This window comes from Siphateles boraxobius, unplaced genomic scaffold, assembly GCF_051911475.1.
Source record: "Siphateles boraxobius isolate OS27281-9 unplaced genomic scaffold, OSU_SipBor_1 29, whole genome shotgun sequence".
Taxonomy (NCBI): Eukaryota; Metazoa; Chordata; class Actinopteri; order Cypriniformes; family Leuciscidae; genus Siphateles; species Siphateles boraxobius.
The window spans coordinates 4,076,362-4,093,535 of NW_027508908.1; the positions used below are offsets into that span (position 1 = coordinate 4,076,362).

Genomic DNA, 17,174 nt, shown 5'->3' on the forward strand with positions numbered 1-17,174 from the left:
GGAGAAGTTGAAAACTAATTATTTTTTCTTTGCTATTAAAAACAAGACCCTAAAATAGTTTAGTACTGGCGCGCCGTTTGACATTTTTTGTGTGCATGCGAATAAATTGTTTAACAGGCAAGACTTTAAAAGCATACAAATTATAAACTTCCGTGATTGTAAAGAACTGCAAGTTAACATGTTCTAAAGCAGAAAGTGGAGACATTTTAATCACTCATGACCGAAAATCGTAATATCGTACACCCCTAGTTTGAAGGGCTCAATCACTGAATTCGTGGCAGCAGTTCTTGACTTACTGAATCAAGTCATGTCAACTTGAAAAAGAGAGTACTGTTATTGAGTTGTGTACTTTAGATTGTTATTTAAATGATTTTAACTTTTACTCGTTACATTTGGAGTGCAGTTTTGTTATAACTGTACTTTCACACCGCCGCCGACTTGAGCGGCAAAGAAGCTCTGGCCGCCCTGTCAAGGACGCTTGTCAAAAAGTACGGGGCAGCTTGTTGACGCTTTGGCTGCTCTGACGTAGCAGGGAGAAGAGAAGTGTCACAACATGAAATGTCACATGAGATTGGTGTTTTTGCATTCCACTTCACTGCTTTTCTATTTATCTATGTAAACACGCGCTAGACTGTGTGCTCAAGCTTCGTGTCTTTTGCCGCGTCTCGCGCATTTTAAAAAACGCGTCATTCAAGTTAAAATAAGTTCAACTTTAAGAACAAAAATGTAAACTATCCCAGCTATTTTATCACATGCCCATTCTTTTGTAACTGGTCCCTATAAGCAAACAACGTCATATCATAAGGAATCCCAGCAAGGGCGATTATTAGCTTCTCCATTTTCTCGGAACTAATGTTTTGGTAGGAACGAAAGTTTACATCGTGTGTGTCTCCGGAATCTGCCAGTGCGGAGGACGAATATATTCCGATTGGTTGCTGGCGTTTTGCCGCTGCTTGCCGCTGAACCGCGTCATAGCTCATTACCATAAAGTTGAGCTACTTTAACCTTTGTGATTAATGCTCAAAACGCCCAAATTGCGACGCTGATGGATTTGACGCTCCTTGCAACTGAGAGAAGCCAGCTTCCATTGAAAAATGAATGACTTCCAGTAGCTTTGGAAGCTCAAGTTGGCGGCGGTGTGAACGTACAGTAATAACCTTATTTAAAAGAAAGGCGGTCCTCACCTTCTGTGTGGTACTTTGAGGCAAACACAGTGGCTTCACTGAGCCGATCTGAGCTCAGTGTGACCGAGCCGTCTTCTCTGGTATCGCCCACCACCACCTTGATTTTATCTCCGAGCGACACAGCAGAGAGCTGTTGTAGGACGTCAGACTCCCCTGGAGACAGACAGAGAGTAGGATAACTTTATAAAAACACTAAAATATAGTCCAAAGAGCAGAAAACAGAAGTCAGACAACCTATTGTTTGTTGTTCATCAGAGCCTACACTCATACCTCTGCCAATAAGCATCTCAAAGATGGACTTCCTTTCATTTAGACCCTGGATCAGTCTGGTGGTGGCCCTTTGCTCAAAGAGACTCAATTCTGACACCTTCAGGCTGACCAAAAACCTTTGCTTTTCTTCATCCAGATGGGTCACTAGGGCAACAACCGACTGGCCGATCTCGAAGACGCCTGATGTGTTTGTGATGAACTGGTCACCCATAGCCTACAATGAGATTGAAACACAACATCACATCTGCACTAGGGATGTGTCAGACTAGTTGAGTAAGCAATGCTGCTACTGCTAGTCGACAAAGGAAATACTACTCGTGTAAAAATATTTTTGGTAACATTTTATTTTAAGGTGACGTATATTTTATTTCACTAAACGTTCATTTTATTAAAATTTTATCGTTTTATTCACCCTGTGGTGAAACTCAAGCTTTTAATGTTGTTTATATGTCTATGTGGTGTTTTTAATATGCTCTAAGCCGAACCATGTACACATTCATAGGTCAACACCATTGCTGAGTATTTTCTCCTTAAAAATGCAGAGAACTAAAGACAGTCTTAAAAACACGGTTTGAAATCGCTGGTGTTTCTGACGTCACAAACTATCTTGTAACCAATCAGGTCAACGTGTGATCGTCAACGAGTGGATCTCGGAGCTGGTGTGAGTGAGTGGAGGCGGGGCTCATTTGCATATTCATAGAAACACGTATAGATGGAATGCATTAACGTCACTTTCCCGCCGGAACACGCCCCCTCAGCAGAAGAGCTGCTGCGTGACTGGATTTAATAGGGGAAACTGCGAAAACTCAAGTAAAACGAACGATAATCAGTTTAAACTAAAGATTGGATTCAATATAGTGTTCCTTACAACTTACTAAAGATCCAGTGATCCATGGATATTGACATGCGGCCAGGAATCATGTTTCCTGACATTTATATGTGCCTGATTTTGACACCGGGGAAATACATACAGCAAATTTGCCTGTGAATGCTTTACATAAATACAATATAGGCAGGTCTAAATCCAGGTTATCACTTATATCAATGTTATATATATCATCATATCGTCTAGACTTAAAACTTGTATAGTTTTTTGTCAGTGTTTATTTAAAAATGTCAAATTATACAGAATATACAGTGGTAAATATTTAATTGATGAGTTGTCACTGCAATATATAACAATACAATATATAGAGAATGATTTTACCACTGAATTCAGCATATTGACACAAAAATTATAACTGCAAATCCACCTTTCGCTGCCTGGAGCCCAGTTGTTTCTATGAATTGCAGCGATCTATTTGCTTCTCTGTTCTGTAGCTTTCGGCAGTCTGTAAAAATATACCTCAGATTTCTTGTCAAATGTAGTTGTACAGTCAATCGCAAAGCTCGTTCCCGTTTTAGATGTGTTTTTTGTGTTTTTCACGGCATTCACGCTGAAAACCAATGCTGTCGCTCAGTCTTTTTGCCACTCAGTTCGCGTGGCCTCAATCACTCCAGCTGACGTTGACGTCACGCGCATTCCCTCTATACTAAATGAGGCAAAGGGTGTAGAGTTACATTCAAGCTATTTTAAGGCACGAAGAAATTTATTTAAAGGAAAAAACTATTAAATGTCATTATGGTGAACAAAGATGATTTTAAAGGGATAAAATTATTGACTACAGGGGGACTTTAAGTAACGTTTTTTTTGGTTTTGGATTTAGTTTTAATTAACTATAATAGCCCTGAATAACATATCCTATAGAAATATCCTAACAAACAGACTACCCATAATGTATAGTTGCCGATACACATCAAACTTTTCTCAGATTTTGATGCCTGTCATGCGTACAGATACTTTTCATACACGATAAGCGCATTAAAACACGGACACAAATGCGGACATGGTAATGAACATTATAACCTTGACATGTACTGACTTCTGTTAACTAAATATTATAAACAAAATTCCTCAAATAAGCGAGTTTGTACTTCGTGTTCCTGCAATGCCTACGGATTCAATTGGTTTGAATAAATGTGTCTAAATTGGCTAATGTTGATTAAAGCCCCATTCGGACGTGACTAGTTTAACATGGAGAGGTGGGGTAATGTCATTTTACCACATGACGTCTGTAATAATAATTACCAATTCTCAGGGGATAAGATATCTCAGTAATTATCTCTATCTCTATTACGTTGCTTCCTGATATGTGCGCAAACACATATATATATATATCCTATTTTTGTGTATATAAACAGTTAGGTCCGGTCGGATGTATTAAATAAATTCAGATTGTATTATGTTAGTAATAGGCACTTATCTAACACTAAAAGGAGTTTTGTGCCTCTAAAAAGTGCTTTCAACCTTCTTTCTGATCTGAATGGTAAGTGGAAAACACTCGAGTTTTGCCACAGACTTGTCACACCGCCTAGAATGCAACTCAATGCTTTTTCAAGCGCCTCCATACTTGAAAAACTATGGAAAAGTACATTTAAACAGGAAATGACAGAATGTTTACGTACATATTTACAGCGGGTCTATCCGCACGGGATTAATGTTACCTGAGGTAATTTTTCCGGACCTTTTTACAGAAGGTAAAAGTCGCCGTAATCTTTACTGACATTGTCCGTAATGATTACTGAGATGTCACATTAGGATGGGACTAAAATCACTGAGAAGCTCAGGTGATAATGACGTTTTCATTTACAATGATCATAATGTAAGGCAAGCAGAGATTCATAGACAACATAGGCTATTTCAAATGGACTGTTAAAGGGATAGTTCACCCAAAAAAGTTGTTCAGAGTCAATTGAACCCAAAAAGAGTCAATTGAAGTCAATGGGGGCCATCCACTGTTTGTTTACTGACATTTTTCAAAATATAATCTTTTGTGTTCAGCATAAGAAATAAATTCATACAGGTTTGGAAACAACATGAGGGTGAGTAATGGATGAGAGCATTTTCTGGTGAACTATCCCATTGGTCTAGTCGACTAGTCAGTTATAAAATCTCAGTTTTGGTGTTGATGTGTGCCACAACTAACGTCATTAACATTTAAACCATGTCATTTTCACACAAAATACTATCCATACAAACTAAATGCAAACATACATCTTTAGGAGCGAGGCCGAAGAGTCCGTGCGGGAAATCGATAAAGACTCCATAAGGCATGATGTTCTTCACCCAGCCCAGCATCTGCATCCCCACCTGGAGCTCAGAGAATTTCTGCGGGATGGTGCCGTCCTCCAGACAGGCCTTCAGGAGGGGTTTCTTGGTGAGAGTCTGAACAGGACTCGGTTAAGAAGAACTTAACGGTATGCAAATTAAAGCTGCATGATTCTGGATAAACGTGATTTCTCTTTTTAAAATATAAAGATCAAGATTCTCCCACGATTCTGAATAGACAACTAAACAAAATAACGTCATTTAGTAGAGATTGTGACAATGTTAATTGCTGCAATATATATATATATATATATATATATATATAAAATGTAATTAATTTGAATGAATTGTTTAAAAAAAAAACGTTTTGAATGAATGATTCAATGACTCTCATTAAGAATTCACTCATTAAGACATCCAGTTTCTTCACTAGATGAATCAGCATTTTTGAACGAATTTCTTGAATGAATGATTCAATTATAAAGGCTGCATCCGATATCACATACTTCCCTACTATATACTAGGCGAAAAACAGTATGTGACAAAAGTAGTATGTCCGAATTCACAGAAAAAGCACCCAAATGACCCACTTCTTCTGGCGAGATTTTGAAGTGTGTGCATGATGGACACTTTACTATCCCATGAGGCCATGGGAGAGGATTTATGAATGGAAGTGAATGACAACATGACGAATGTAGAATGACCGGATTACATTCATACAACACACATTCATACTATATAAAAAACGTACATTTTTAGCGGCCATTACTACTCGAGAGCATGCGATTTAAAACACTTCACTTGTTTTTTCACTGTATGAATAAGCGTTTTTGAACAAATCTCTTGAACGGAGTATTCAATGACTCACTCATTAAGCCTTCACTTGTTTCATTGCTGGATGAATCAGCATGTTTGAATGCTTTAATAGACACAGCCAAATCATTGTATTTAGAAAAAAGATCACCTTGTTTTTGAATCAAGATCGCAATCTTTTAACGATTAATCGTGCAGCACAAAAACAGATTTTTTAGTTGCTAAACGACTTATTTTTTCTGACAGATAAGAATGGTTGTGTGAGGATACAATGCCCTTCTTCTTGTTCTTGCTGAGACACATTAAATTAGAGATGGTGTCACCCTCCTCCAACGCCATCCACAGGGGGAAGCAGTTGGTCACATGATCAGAGAGATGCACTATGGGTACGAAAGCTGGAGCCTCTTCAGGAACAATGGAGACTTCCAGACCATCCAGGACTTTGCGGCAAACTCTTACATTGACTGCCTAAATAGGAAATGACATGGAGAGAAATATGAAGAGATGTATTTTTTTCATTTTCCTGTGGTTTGTAAAGATAAGTATTAAACGTTGTTTCGGTCAAATTACCTTTCCAACCACGAAGTCAAATTTCTCAGTCTGCTCCACCTTTATATCTCCCTCAGTAACGGCCTTGAAGGATAAACATAGCTTCTTATTTTCCGGGTCACACCTCAAGACTTTGGCCTGAACAACCTGCAGAAAATAATTAAAAGAATCCCCCAAAGTGTTAATCAGTGTGGACGGAAGATGAAAACACTTCAAGATACGCAGAAAAGTGTGACTGGAACAAATCTGACAAAATACAGCAATTTATTTTAAATTTGTACATTTTAAACATGGACAAATTTGATCAAAAACACAGTAAAAACTGCTATATTGTGAAATGTTACAATTTAATATGTAATTTATTCCTGTGATATTTCAAAGCTGAATTTTCTGCATAATTACTAACAAAACAACATTTTTTAACTAGATGCACTTCACAATTTTTAAATATTGCTCTGACCTGGCCAATGAAGAAGAGACCTTCTGGATTTTCCACACGCTCTGTGGACAGCTCCCCCACAGGAACTAGACCCTTCACATCTCCATAGAACCGAACAATACAGCCAAACTGCTTCACAAACACGATGACGCCGTGAGAGATGCGGCCCACCTTGGCATCAGAGTAGGACTGGAAGATAGGGAGTTTGGACTCCACAAGGGCCTTTTTCCTGGTCAGGATCAACCTCTTTTTCTGAACATCCATTGATAATACCTAAAAAAAAAAAATCCAGGTAAAAATAATTAGAAGAAAGGCTACAAATACAGTTTAGTGACACCCGAGATTGCATTAAATGGAGAAAACGCACAAAAAAATAAAAAAATAAAATACATATTGTATGTACAGGTGAAACTCGAAAGATTATAATATCGTACAAAAGTTATAATTTTGATGATTATGGCTTGCAGCTTATGAAAACCCCAAATTCAAAATCTCAGAAAATTAGAATATTACATGAAATCAATAAAAAAAAAGGATTTTAAATACAGAAATGTCGGCCCTCTGAAAAGTATAATCATGCACATGTATATAGTTATATATACTAAATATATTAGTTTCACCTTTTAATTTAAATTACTGAAATACATGAGCTTTTGCACAATATTCAAATTTTTTGAGTTTCACCTGTATATATATATATATATATATATATATACACACACACAATTAATAAAAAAGAAATTCATAATATACACACACACACAATTAATAAAAAAGAAATTCATACATTTATATATTACAGTATAATATAAATAAAAATGGGGTTAGGCAGATTCCAGTTTTCCTTTTTTTATCTTTAGCTTATCACATACCTAGCTCACTTAAGTGACCGCAAGTTTTGTATTTCTTTCTACAGAAAATAATTCAATTATTTCCGCAGGTTCACTTAAGTGACTGTGTTTATTTTTATTTAAATAAGGATAATTCAATTATTTACTGAATTATTTAACCTGACATGGATGTTCAGGACCGTTCTAAATATTCTTTACGTTGCTTAAAATAAAATACATTGCGTTCAATGGGGAAAAAAGTTGTTTTTTACCCCGACATTTTAAAATAACACATTTTAGAGCTGTAATAGCAAAACGGCCAAAAACTTTGCTTAAGGAATCATACAGTCAAAATCTCATACCGACCCACGCCTAATAGAAATTCTATAGAAATAGAAAATAGAAATTTCAGATACTGCAAGATAAATAATAATAAAAAAAAATAATAAAAAATTATGATTTCATCATCCCTGTTTAAAAAGCCTCACCCTGCACTTGACTTTCAAGCCCTCATGAAACATCTTCACTGGGTTCTTTAGGATGACATCAGCAAGGTGAATTCTGGGTATCATTCCTCTGATGTGGTCCGTTATCCTCACAAAAACACCATGTTCCTGCAAATCTGCAACTTTACCCTGAAACCCAGAAGCAGCATGTGACCGCCATTACATTCATTCTTTTATGTGACATTCGCTGCAGATCCATTACTTTTTTTGTCTTGCTCACCTCAACAATTTGTCCCACTTTGATGTCTTGATATCTGAAGAAGGTCATTTCAATAGTGCTCCTGTAAAACAAAAGAAAGCAGAACAACAAATCATAACACGAACCAGCCAGAACACCCTAGCAACGTCATATCAACCAACCTGCGCAGTGTGACCAGGTGAATTTGCTCCATAGGACTGAAATCTATGATTCTCAGAGAGTGTTCAGACTGGGACAGCAAGCGGTTTGGGTTGAACTCTACCTTTGGCTCCTTCATGAGGTTTTTCTACATCCAAAAAGCAAATAAAACTTCATCAGACTCACAGAATGGATATTTTTTCATATAATAAATATTTAATAACTCTGTGTGAAAGTCATATATTCCTAGGATAGCTTGAGGGTGAGTAAATGATGGGATAGTTCTCATTTTTGGGTGAACTAACCTTTAAACTGATCTCGGGTTGGTTTTATAATGCAGGTTCATTTTTAATAAATTTGATGAATTGTATTACTTAAACAGGTATCATACAAAAATGAGAGCTATATTTAATTGCTTCTAATTCACATACACTGCCAAATCCCTGCCTAGTAACACACAAATCAATCACTATGAATGGATAAAAATACTAACTTTAAAGAATATTTACTTAATTTAATTTAAATATTTAAATTGTACTTAATTATTTTTAGATTTACATTTAATAGACTTTCATGACATTGAAAACATTGGCAATTGGCTTGTAAAAGGTGCTACCAGGGTTACTAAAGTTAACTAAAACTACAACAAACTAAAACCACATAAAACTCGAAATAAAATAAACGTTAACTGAAATATAATAAAATACTGTAATAAATAAAAAAATAACTTTAGCAAGACAGCAATAACTAAAACAAAAATACAAATCTATATATAAAAAAGTAATAAATCTGTAAAAAACAACAAAATTACTAAAACTTTAAAATAAAAAAATGTATAAATAAAAACAGTACCTCAATGATTAAAAAATAACACTGCATTATACATGAGTTTTTCATTGCATTTACAACGTTTTGACCAGCCGGTTGACCAGCAGTCTGTGGTGTTTGAACACTTCAAAACAATTAATCGTTTTGCGATGCAACTGTTTCAATTGATTCAGAGTTTAAATAGCTTTGTTTCTCCCATCACTACTGTATAGTCATCATTGACAATATTTGTACTCACATGCACAAAGGCTGTGGTACCGTCGGGCATCTTCATCACGGCTCCTGAGTGATAGTGCAGATCAGTCATCTTGCAGCCCTGCACCACCTCACCTATCCGCTCGCTGCAGAACACATCCAGTACAGCGCCCCCTGGTGGCAGGAGATGACTGCGCAGGGACAGGCTCACATGCCGTGTGGACGGCTCCACATGCACAACCCGTGCCAGGACCTGAAAAGAGTGGGAAGATGCAGAAAGAACTTAATTACTGACTGTTATTTTAGTATTATTTATTTACTATTACAGTTTTTATTATCAGTTTGAATTTATTTTAGTTACATTTAGTTACATTTATTTTAAAGGGGTCATGAATTGCATTTTTTCTATTATTTTATAACGTTTCCTGGGGTGCACTTATAATGTTATTATGATGTTTACATCAAAAATGGTCAATTTCGAAATGAGACATTTTTCCTAGCCAGATTTTAGCCTCTGATTTGAAGGGGCGTGTCTGCTGTGAGACTTCAGTGTAATCACCCACGGCTGTGATTGGCCCACATCTTTGCATATGAAATAAGTATTACATGTTGTACTCTCGAATACTTTTACTACGTTCTTACTATTACAGCTGTCGAGAGTAACTAATCATGAAAAGTGTTTATTATTGCATTATTTTTTAGATTTATTCCCATCACATGAGCATTGAGCAGTTGACAGACAGTCTGTTGAGCGAATGAATGCAGTGATCTCGTCATTGCAACTCGATTTCTTTCATCATAACTAACAGCGCAAACACGATGTAAATAAGAGATTCGTTGATTATAACAGAAGTTTTGGCGAGAGTCACTGATAAACCACCAGTGATTGTGAAAGGAGGGATTCTTTGTATATAATTTTAATAACAGATTATTTTCACGCTACTAAAAGGAACAATGTGAAGTTGACCGTTTAGGCACTGCTGGCTTGATTTAGTGACGCATAAACCGCAATAAACAACTTTGAGACAAAGTACATGACTCACTACATATCAAAAATCACTGACCACAGATCAGGCATTAGACTAAACACGGTTACTTGAATGTTGTGGCATTACTGTCGGGTCCATATCTTTCAGTAAATGTCTATTTGCAAAGCCTGTGCCGAAATGGCGACTGATTTCCCACAATATCCACAGTGAAATGTGCTGAATACAAACAATGCTCAACTGAGACATTCAACATTGAAAATAAATAACCACTTTCCTAGCATTAGGATACTTTGGAAGGTAATGTTATTTTTAGTTCAGTGATCCTGTGTGGCTCTTCTCTCCTCGTCCTCTCAATAACACGCCAGTGGGCGGGGCTAAAGATGCAATGATGTAAGCGTTAATTTTCTTCTGCAGAGGCCAGGGCCTGAATTTCGTTTTGGAAAGTAGGGGGGAAATCCCCCTTTAGCTCATTCTTATGGGGGGGATTTTTTAATTTGAGGGGGGAGGTTTTTTTTGGACAATTTTTAAAAAATACGTTTAACTAAATGTTTGCTCACTCATTGTATTTGTGTTTTTACAATGGGGTCATTTTTTTTATTTTACACAACAAAAGGAAGCTTGATTTCAATCTTTGAATTAAATTGAAAAAAGTAGCACAAATAAATACATGAAATAAAGAGAAAAGTTTAGGTCTAACACTAGTATTCAGAAATGCTAGAAACGGAAAAAGTAATCAAATGTAAAATAACACGGAATAGTCTTTTAGTCCTGTATAATTTGAATACATAGGCTTTTAATCCTGATTCCTTACAATTAATGCTATCTTTTGTTGTTTTATATACAATAATGACAGACACATTTTAGGCTACTCTCACTTTAAGAGCTAGTGCACGGATCCACGTTCACATGTTGCGTGTAAAGCGCAGTCCGCGCCATTTTCTCTTTTTTTAAAAAGGGCTCCCTGTTGCTAAGCAATCATGACCCACGTTCTCCATGAAGACGAAGACGTTTCGGCAAAGGATGAACGCACAAAAGACGTAACGTGAACGGCCCATAATGTTTTCATTATAGTGTCACATGCATTTTCTTTTTGTATTATTTTTTTAAGACATAACCGATTGTGTTTGAGAGGATACTCCCCAAGACTGGAATTTAGACAATGTTGTGTGCTTTTGACCGTTAAAGCGCTATAATTCGTGAAAAAGAACTCAGTTTTGTTACTCACGAGCTGTTTGTTATGCGGGTTAAAATCGCTTGAATGTTTAAATATGTGAGACTTAAAAAGACGCACAAATTATAAACAATAGTGACGATGCAATGGCCCGATTGTGCAAGTGACATTTCCATCAAATGTCCGACTCCTGAAACGCGAGAGTCTAGAATCACCGCCTGCAGCTGCAGCGCGATTGGCTTGCCTTGTGTAACCTATTTTGAGAGACAGAGAAGACGCGGCATTGGCAGAATCACTCGCGCTGTTTGTGAAATTGCGTCTCGCGGAATGTTTTAAAATGACTGATTTGATCTTATAATCTGTTAGGTTAAATTTACTCATAGGCTACATGCTAGATTGAATGAATGTTTGCGGGATTTCCCGCATTATAAACGCAAGACCTGCGGGAATGATTCAAATGATGTGCAATACCCGCAATCCCGCACCGAAATTCGAGCCCTGGAGGTGGTCTTTTGTCGACATTATCGCAAAATCCGAAACAAGACGTTTTTTGGAGCTTTAATTCAGTTAAAGCTGTTTTTGGGCTAACAGGGAAGTTTTGAGTTCTGAAACTTACAGGATGTTTATAAAGTACCTCTTTTTTATTTTACCTCTTACATGTCAAAATATACTTAGATTTTTAGATAATTCTTAGATATTTCCATGTGGCAATTTTAAAGCTTCTATTTAAACTACACGAACATTGGACATTTTTAAATTTTTTAAACTGAAATAAGTTTACGTTTTTCATCTAATATTTAGATTTAATTTTAGCTTTATTTCAATAAAAGAGTTAATAGTTTTAGTTAACAATAACAACCCTGCTGAGAACCAAATGTTTCAGGCAGAAACACATCAAACAAAAACGATTAGCAACAATTTTGAAGCACTGTTACTATGGTCTTTGGACTCTTACCTCCTGTCCTTGGCTGTAGGTCGATGCCTTGTCCTCATCAAGGTGAAGAAAATCAATCACTCCAGTGAAAGATGAAAGATACGTCACGATAAGCCCGTGAGGAGTAACCTAGCATGACAAAAGATCAGCGGACAGATATATCAATGTCTCAAAACAAGACATTGATCTAGAAACACTTGTAAAAAGGGAATTCAAAATATATACATTTCTTGTCGTACATTAAACTGGGATAAGAGGAAGTATTTTAGTATTAACCATAGAGTGCTGTAGAGCCCACCCACGACTTCAGCAGCGTTGGTTCCAGAAGTATTTATTCAATTCATTTCTCCCGTAAATATTTTTAAAAAAACCTTAGTTAAAGCATTATAAGCCAAGAACCAAGCCAACCAGCTACGAGGTGAATCATGACATTACAAACTTACATTTGAAGCAAAACTGTTTTTGAAAATCAGACAAAAATACAACGGTACAAGACTGTGTACTTAACAGCTTTAGTGAGGGAAAGAACTACAATGCCATAAAGCATTGCGAACAGATATACAGTATATATATTTTGAGAGTGTCGGGAGATCGTCTCGATTACATCATTCTCAGTGCTTCATGGAAGTGGGCGGAGCTAAATAGACCTTTTAGTGCGTTCTGCTGGTTTTGACTCTCTGATTGGTGGATTTTTGTACACCATCATGGGTAATGTAGTTTTTTACCACAAACCATGCTGTTAAACAATTATTTAAAAAATATGTTGAAATGATGTGGACTGACGGCTTCAGCAGAAACAAACGCCATCAATTACAAACCTCGTAGCTCTCAGGAAGGCTGTCTTTAAAGGTTAATAAATTATCGTTAAAAAAATGAAAGGAGTTTTTGCTTCCGGTCCCGACTGTTGCACTCTGTATTATACTTCACGCTTAAACCGTTTCATCCAGCTGACTTACCAGGGTATGTGCAGGATTCTTAAGGCCTTCTGACCTTGAAATAGTTGAGACTTTTCTTATGCCATTTAAAATATGAAACTTTTAATATAACATTTTGTAAGGCTTTTTGAGGATCTGTGGGGACCCTGCTTACCCTGTTCACGCATGCGCGGATCAGAAGCCCGGGCAGGAGTGTGTCTAGAGTCCATCCATGCTGAGCCGTAGCACAGGCCTTTGCGAGAACCTGGGGATTCTGGCACAGACGCACCACACGTCCATCGTTCTTGACTTCCTCTATCAGGACCGACACGTACTGACCCACATTCAGATCTGAGATAAACAGGAAACTTACAATCATAATGCCGCTTTTATCCCAATGCAGGCATAGCCTTAAAGGGACAGTCCACCCAAAAATGAGAAATCCTTTTATTGTTGTTGTCATTCCAAACATGTATTATGGCGTAACGTTTGATTTAAAAGGTAAAATTGTCAATAATATTCTTGCATTTTAATTTTTAAATTCTAGGACTAGTTCATGCCATACAGGTTTGAAATTAAATGAAGGTGAGTAAATTATGGTAATTTTAATTTTTAAGTGAACTACCGGTAATCCTCTTACATTCTTTATGATGTGGGTGATTCACAGTGTCATTAAACCATGATAAACAGTTTATGTACATGAATCAGATGTTATGCTGCTGTATTTGCGCCTGACACCCTACCTTGTTTTGTTTGTATATATTTGTTTGCTATATTCATTGTGAGAAAAATATAAAAAAGAAGAACAATTCTACCTTGTTTTGAGGCAATGCTCTTTTTGGGCAGGAAAGCTTTAGTGCCAATGATTCCGATGTCAACCAGGTATCCATGATCTTCAACACTCTCCACACAACCACTCAGTGTCTGAAACATTGAGAGAATTTGATCTTAGCTCACGAGTGACAATTACACATAAAAGATTCAGCAAAGAACAGTGTCATATACACTATACAATATAGAATATTGAAGAAAGATTGCAAACTCACCATTCCAGGTTTCAAAGTGCCTGAACTCAAAACCTTGTTAACCTCTTTTGGGTTGATTGACACTTTAAGACTAACTTGACCCTCCTTAGCGGATTCTAAAGACGACACAACACATCTGACCAGCATTCCAGGAGTAAGTAGTTGCGAGAGAGGGACGACTTCCTATGAAGAGTAGACAAACGTGAAGAAAATGCATTATACTGTTACAAATACAACAACGGTCGAAATATATTTTTACAGTTTCTTTGCTTGCGCAGTTGTGTTACCTCTGAACTGTCTTCAGAGTCCAGTCTGTTATTGAGAATCTTGGTGTAGGAGTCACAGATGTTGTAGATTGGCAGGTAACCAACGAGACCGCTTGGGAGACCAACTACCACCTCAAACTCTGACACTTCCTTCACACAACCCAACATCAGAGTGCCAATCTTCAGATTCTAGACAGAGGAAATGGGAAAGAAACCTAGGTGATTAGGCACAAGTGCAATTTCCACATACACACAAAAGAATAAGTAAAGTCGCTGTTTGGATTTAATCTTCAGAGTCAAAGACTGGATCATTATTGCAGTGATTATTACGTTTCAAGCATGTTATATGCTTGGGAACAGTTCTTCTAACCCTAACTGATGGAGTGTGTATCTTTTCATTTCTTAAACAACCACGTAAGAAGACACGCCATGGTCATATTCCAGGATGACAATGTCAAGGTTCATCAGGCTCAAATTGTGAAAGAATGGTTGGGAGGGAGCAGACCTTAAATACACTGAAACTCTTTGGGATGTGCTGGAGGAGACTTTACAAAGTGCTGGACTCTTGCATTGTCAATACAAGATCTTGACCAAAAATTGATGCACCTCTTGATAAAAATAAATGCTGTGATGTTATTTCCATCAAGAGGTGTTGCCAAACATATAACATGCGAGAAACATAATAATCACCGCAATAATGATCCAGTGATTGACTCCTATTTAAATCCAAACAGAATTGTCATGTTTTTTCACTACAAAATTACCCGAAGATGAAGAATTTCCACAGAAGTGGCAGTGTTAAGTTTTAAATTCTCTTCATCCACTTTCTGTTTTTTAAGGGTTTTCTCTTCATCATGTTCCACGTCCTTCTTCTTCTTCTTAACCAGCGTTTCACGTGCCTGAAAAACCTTCATACACATTACACTCATAACAATCAGTTCAAGCAACTGTTTGCTCATTGATCTTAATTTTAATCACTGCTTTGGTCAACACCACCATCACCATCATCATCATCATCATAATCTTACTTCAAACAGATTGTCCACGTCATGTGTCTTAACATGTTTGGGCCCAGAGGTCTTCTTCTCTGCACCGCCACGGGGGAAATCTTCCTCCATTGATGCCATTCTTTACTATTTACCTGAATAGAAGGGCACTAGTGAGGTCCAATCAAGAAACAAAGGCATTAAACATTTTTCGAGTCTTATTACACATTAATAACCATCTTTACCGCAATTAATTTATCCGTTATTTAAACTGACCAAGAACAAATAACATGCCTTACATCTGCCTGCATGTGTCGACACATGAGATACACAACATATACATATAGTACTATAATACAACGTTTAATCAACCTATTCCTTACATTTAGAGACGCGACATAGGTCCTTTAACCCCCCCAGCAGAAACAACAAATTGATTTTACTTACGTTATATAGCTTTGTCTAGATCAATGTAAAATGTTCTCATGCAAGTAAATCTCACATGTTTCTCACAAGCGTGCCATCTTTCCGACCCGGACGTAAACACTGAAAGGCGGGATTTACGATTGCACCAAAAAGAAAAAGAATCAACCAATAGAGTGACGGGATTATCAGATTGGCGTTTCTGTAAACCTGTCGTTGGGGCGTAAAAAGCGATTGACGTGAGTGTAAGCCAATGACCACAGTTTATTCAAGCTAACACCACGAAGGTGGGATTTCCTTAAATCGTTCACCTTCCTGCCTCTCCTCCATTGAAGGGCACCAGTTTGCTTGGTAAGTCATGTCTCTAATTTTAACTGAAATATCTTATTTTCCCCAGCATGTTTTAGAAAGCGAGGTTTTTATATTGCTTGCGAAACGAATATATTCAGCTTAGTAAAGCACAGAGGTCGCATTAACGTTACAATAAAGATGCTCGTTTTAGTAACGTTAAACGGAATGAGTTGGGTTTAAGCATATTATGATATGTAATATTTATTGATGATCTAACATTATAGAAATTACCTATACAATCTCATGGTAAAACTACAATTACATGTCACAAATAAACAGCAGTGTTGTCATTTACGCATTTTTCGTGACCTTTGCATGATAATGAAAAACGATGCGTAAGTCCTGTATTTATTTAAACTCCTTTTTTAATTCGAGATCCGCATATTGCACACAGAAATCATGGGTGGACACGACGCTGGAACTCAACACCAGTTCTCTGGGATCGCCAAGTACTTCAATTCATACACAATCACAGGCAGGAGGAATGTAAGTTGAATTGCACTGACATAATTGTTATGCAGATCAAATTAAATATGGTTAAGGTTGTTGCCACCAGGGAATAAAAAAAGTTGTTTATCTCACAATTCATGCTTTTTTTCAGTTTTAAAAGTCAGAATTGTGAGATAAATTAGCACAATTTCCTTCTTAGTTCTTATTTGGTGGTGGAAACAAGTTTCCATACATCACATTTGTATTTTCCACTAAATTGAAAGTACTTTCTTCCCCCCCCCTCTCAAGTGTGTGTTGGCCACATACGCCAGCATTGCTGCCATTATCCTCTTCTTCAAATTGAAGCCCAAGAAGCAAAAGGCTGTGACATCAAGTTAATTTATAGTAAGTGCCACCAATTTAATTTAAATTAATATACATTTCCAAAAGTTGCACTTCCATTCCAACTATTTTCCTCTTTCTCTTCAGGATGTTTTGTGAATGCAGAATGAACGGAGGGGAAGCTGGATATCCTTGTTTTGACCATAACTTCAGTTCAACTATGTAAAGAATAAAAAAATCACTTC

The 17,174-nt window shown here is 36.9% G+C and overlaps 2 protein-coding genes across 4 annotated transcripts in view; one reads left to right on the top strand and one right to left on the bottom strand.

Annotated features, from left to right (window-relative positions):
* Window positions 1–15,939, bottom strand: part of pdcd11 (programmed cell death 11) — a 28,693-nt gene extending 12,754 nt beyond the window's left edge. The window contains exons 1-18 of one of the 3 annotated variants that reach the window (XM_077246188.1): window positions 15,832–15,939; window positions 15,427–15,539; window positions 15,163–15,306; window positions 14,420–14,587; window positions 14,154–14,315; window positions 13,923–14,031; window positions 13,283–13,458; window positions 12,215–12,322; window positions 9,143–9,352; window positions 8,100–8,224; window positions 7,960–8,020; window positions 7,722–7,868; window positions 6,425–6,676; window positions 5,986–6,111; window positions 5,686–5,883; window positions 4,549–4,719; window positions 1,455–1,668; window positions 1,185–1,337 (exon numbers count right to left, since the gene is read on the bottom strand). In XM_077246188.1, coding sequence (XP_077102303.1) covers window positions 1,185–1,337; window positions 1,455–1,668; window positions 4,549–4,719; window positions 5,686–5,883; window positions 5,986–6,111; window positions 6,425–6,676; window positions 7,722–7,868; window positions 7,960–8,020; window positions 8,100–8,224; window positions 9,143–9,352; window positions 12,215–12,322; window positions 13,283–13,458; window positions 13,923–14,031; window positions 14,154–14,315; window positions 14,420–14,587; window positions 15,163–15,306; window positions 15,427–15,525 — 2,623 coding nt within the window. In that variant the 5' untranslated portion in view covers window positions 15,526–15,539; window positions 15,832–15,939. Of the gene's footprint in view, window positions 1–1,184; window positions 1,338–1,454; window positions 1,669–4,548; window positions 4,720–5,685; window positions 5,884–5,985; window positions 6,112–6,424; window positions 6,677–7,721; window positions 7,869–7,959; window positions 8,021–8,099; window positions 8,225–9,142; window positions 9,353–12,214; window positions 12,323–13,282; window positions 13,459–13,922; window positions 14,032–14,153; window positions 14,316–14,419; window positions 14,588–15,162; window positions 15,307–15,426; window positions 15,555–15,767; window positions 15,787–15,831 lie in introns of those variants that run through there. The other 2 variants (XM_077246190.1, XM_077246189.1) reach the window with 2 other exon arrangements.
* A 137-nt stretch (window positions 15,940–16,076) lies between these two features.
* atp5md (ATP synthase membrane subunit k) lies at window positions 16,077–17,167 on the top strand. Its single transcript, XM_077246196.1, has 4 exons — window positions 16,077–16,158; window positions 16,542–16,644; window positions 16,897–16,992; window positions 17,077–17,167. Exons 2-3 carry the CDS (start codon window positions 16,558–16,560, stop codon window positions 16,984–16,986), a joined length of 177 nt encoding a protein of 58 aa, XP_077102311.1. The 5' UTR covers window positions 16,077–16,158; window positions 16,542–16,557; the 3' UTR covers window positions 16,987–16,992; window positions 17,077–17,167.
* The last annotated feature ends 7 nt before the right edge of the window (window positions 17,168–17,174 follow it).

What these genes read in the sequence shown, in the direction of transcription:
- atp5md (XM_077246196.1), top strand. Translation starts at nt 16,558, where the DNA reads ATGGGTGGACACGACGCTGGAACTCAACACCAGTTCTCTGGGATCGCC. An exon ending in CAATCACAGGCAGGAGGAAT is followed by an intron (nt 16,645 to 16,896) that starts GTAAGTTGAATT and finishes CCCCCTCTCAAG; the next exon opens with TGTGTGTTGGCCACATACGC.